The sequence below is a fragment of the Mustela lutreola genome, chromosome 18, assembly GCF_030435805.1.
Source record: "Mustela lutreola isolate mMusLut2 chromosome 18, mMusLut2.pri, whole genome shotgun sequence".
Lineage (NCBI taxonomy): Eukaryota > Metazoa > Chordata > Mammalia > Carnivora > Mustelidae > Mustela > Mustela lutreola.
Window position 1 is genome coordinate 35,937,514 of NC_081307.1, and position 2,342 is coordinate 35,939,855.

Consider the following 2,342-nt stretch of genomic DNA (forward strand, 5'->3'; position numbering starts at 1 on the left):
GTCATCAAGAAGGAAGAGGTGCTGGCCCACCAAATACATCATCTCAGCATTCTCTTTCTCTGATGAAGGAAGGTGAGACACCTTGACTCATGAATCTGACAGTTTTCAGACAATGATGAACTGTAAACCCTGTTTCACCCAAGTTACGGCCCATATTGCACACCAAAGAGCATAGAGTAAGGGACTCGGGAAAGTAGCCCATTTATCCTCCCTTTCTTATTATCAAGAAGCTGATCCCATTTTATCTCGATTTCAGGCATACCCGTGCAGGCTCGAGGTGTGACCCAGCCTGAACTTGCACCTAGATTCTGAATATGTCCAAAGTTGGACTGCTACGGTCCCAGGTGAGCTCCAGAATCTTCTAGGACTTTAGGAAGATAGCTTAGAAGTACCCCAGTGGGGGCACAGGCAGCTCCCAACTATATGCCCTGGGAATGCCCCCAAGAGGAGAGGGTTTTTGCCACCTATACCTGTGGCTAGCTCCTAGCCAGACCCTGAGGCGCTCCTGGAGCCTAGAGGGCATCAGAATAGCTGTGTGCTCACATCAGGCTTGCTTCACCCTTTAGGTTTGCAATTAACTCGGGGTGAGTGGGCGTGGTCTGTGGGGTAAGAGACACTGGCATGAAGCATCAGGAAACACGTCATATTGTCATCATTGTACTATTACAGGAATTGCAGCTGCTGCTTACCTGTCCCTATGGCTGCGTGGCGTGTCCTGTAATCCTTATAAAGCAGGCGAGCACACCTTCCCACCCAGTCTCAGCGCCCTGAGAAGCTGGTCGGCCATGAGGATCTATTACCTTCTTCTCCTGTTGCCCTTTCTGTTCTTGATGCCTGCTCCAGGTGAGATGGGTTGGGAGGTGAGAGGGTTGAGGGAACTGCAAGTGTGTCATTCAGAGTCCGTCCGTTTCCGTTCCTCGGGAACTTCAGACCAGGTAGATTTGTGGTATGGGAACAGACATCACCAGTTTCTTTTTTCTGCTGAGACTCATCAAGGATCTTGAAGCCATTTCCCTGACCTTTTCAGAGACTAAATAGCTCACAAAGACCAGCCCGTCATGGACAGGGACGAGCCTTACCTGCTCCAGAGACATAAAGTGATACAAAAACTTTAACCCCAGCAGGAAAGATGGATTTAAACAGACTCCTACTTACTAGCTTTAGGGGTTGTAAGTGGAGTTTTTGGGGGGCTGCGAACCTCCGGGGGCCCCTGCAGCCCCAGCCCCCATGAGCCCAGCCGCATCCCTCCCCCACGGCCACCTTGGTCCCCGGCTGAGCTGTGACCCACAGAAGCACAGGTCAGTTGGTTGCTTAATCCTTCCTCTACTTTACTTCTCATTTTCTAAAAAGAGGAAAAGGTGATTTTAAAAGAAAGAAAACACTCTAAAATAAAAGAAAAACAAACAATTCCCTGGGATAGAGATCAGAAAAATATTTTATTTATAAAGGAAATTACAAATTGGTATCTACCAAATTCAAACCAGTATCTTTCCAATGTGTATTTTCTCGTTTCTTGATTTAAAGCAATGTCTGTATGTGTTCAACCCTATGAGGCATTCAACGGGGTCTATAACTGAATTCACTTTCCAATTCAGGAAAGGAGACCGGGAAAAATAAAAGAAAGGCAACAGATGGGTTATTTGGGGAATTCCAAAAGCCTTGTACTTGGACTAAAGCCTTCCCCTGTGTTCTATTTTGTCCTTGCAGGGAACGGAGGAATTGTAAATACCCTGCAGAGGTATTATTGCCGAATAAGGAGCGGGCGGTGTGCCGTGCTTAGCTGTCTGCCAAAGGAGGAGCAGATAGGCCGCTGTTCTTCCTCGGGCCGAAAATGCTGCCGAAGAAAGAAATAAAATCCGGAAACACTGACTGGGAACATTGTAAAGTGTGAAAATGTCTCCTGGAAGTTTACAGAAGAAAAATCAAATTTAATTTTTTTTTTTTTTTCAAAAGAAAGAGAAGCTTGATTGTCCTTTTTAAATTCTGGTTATTGTGGTAGTTGTTACCAAACTGGTAAGTTAGAAAGCCTTCACAGACTCACCTTTGGAGGAATCCTCAAAAAGGAATCCTCAAAAAAGTCTAAACTTATTTTCCAAGCCTTATCAGATTTGACTCCTCTTTTGCAAATTATGCTCCCCAAAGAGATTGGCCTCCCTGTTCCTCCTAAAAAATTCCCTTAGCTTTCCTATCACCCATTTCTCTGTTCCAGCGGACCTCCCACCAGGTATACAATCACCTTCCCAGCTTCATCTCTAAACTTTAGCACATCCTCCAGGGGCCATCACAAATGCAACGACCTCCTTACAGAGAGAGCTGCTTTCCCAAAAGAATATGAGCTTTCC

At 45.9% G+C, this 2,342-nt stretch overlaps 1 protein-coding gene across 1 annotated transcript; it reads left to right on the plus strand.

Moving 5' to 3' along the window:
• The first annotated feature begins 785 nt into the window (after positions 1 to 785).
• On the plus strand, positions 786 to 1,853 carry LOC131820335 (beta-defensin 103A-like). The gene is made up of 2 exons (XM_059155876.1): positions 786 to 843; positions 1,708 to 1,853. The coding sequence occupies exons 1-2, from the start codon at positions 786 to 788 to the stop codon at positions 1,851 to 1,853; spliced, it is 204 nt and encodes a 67-aa protein (XP_059011859.1).
• The last annotated feature ends 489 nt before the right edge of the window (positions 1,854 to 2,342 follow it).

What these genes read in the sequence shown, in the direction of transcription:
- LOC131820335 (XM_059155876.1), top strand. Translation starts at nt 786, where the DNA reads ATGAGGATCTATTACCTTCTTCTCCTGTTGCCCTTTCTGTTCTTGATG. An exon ending in GTTCTTGATGCCTGCTCCAG is followed by an intron (nt 844 to 1,707) that starts GTGAGATGGGTT and finishes TTGTCCTTGCAG; the next exon opens with GGAACGGAGGAATTGTAAAT.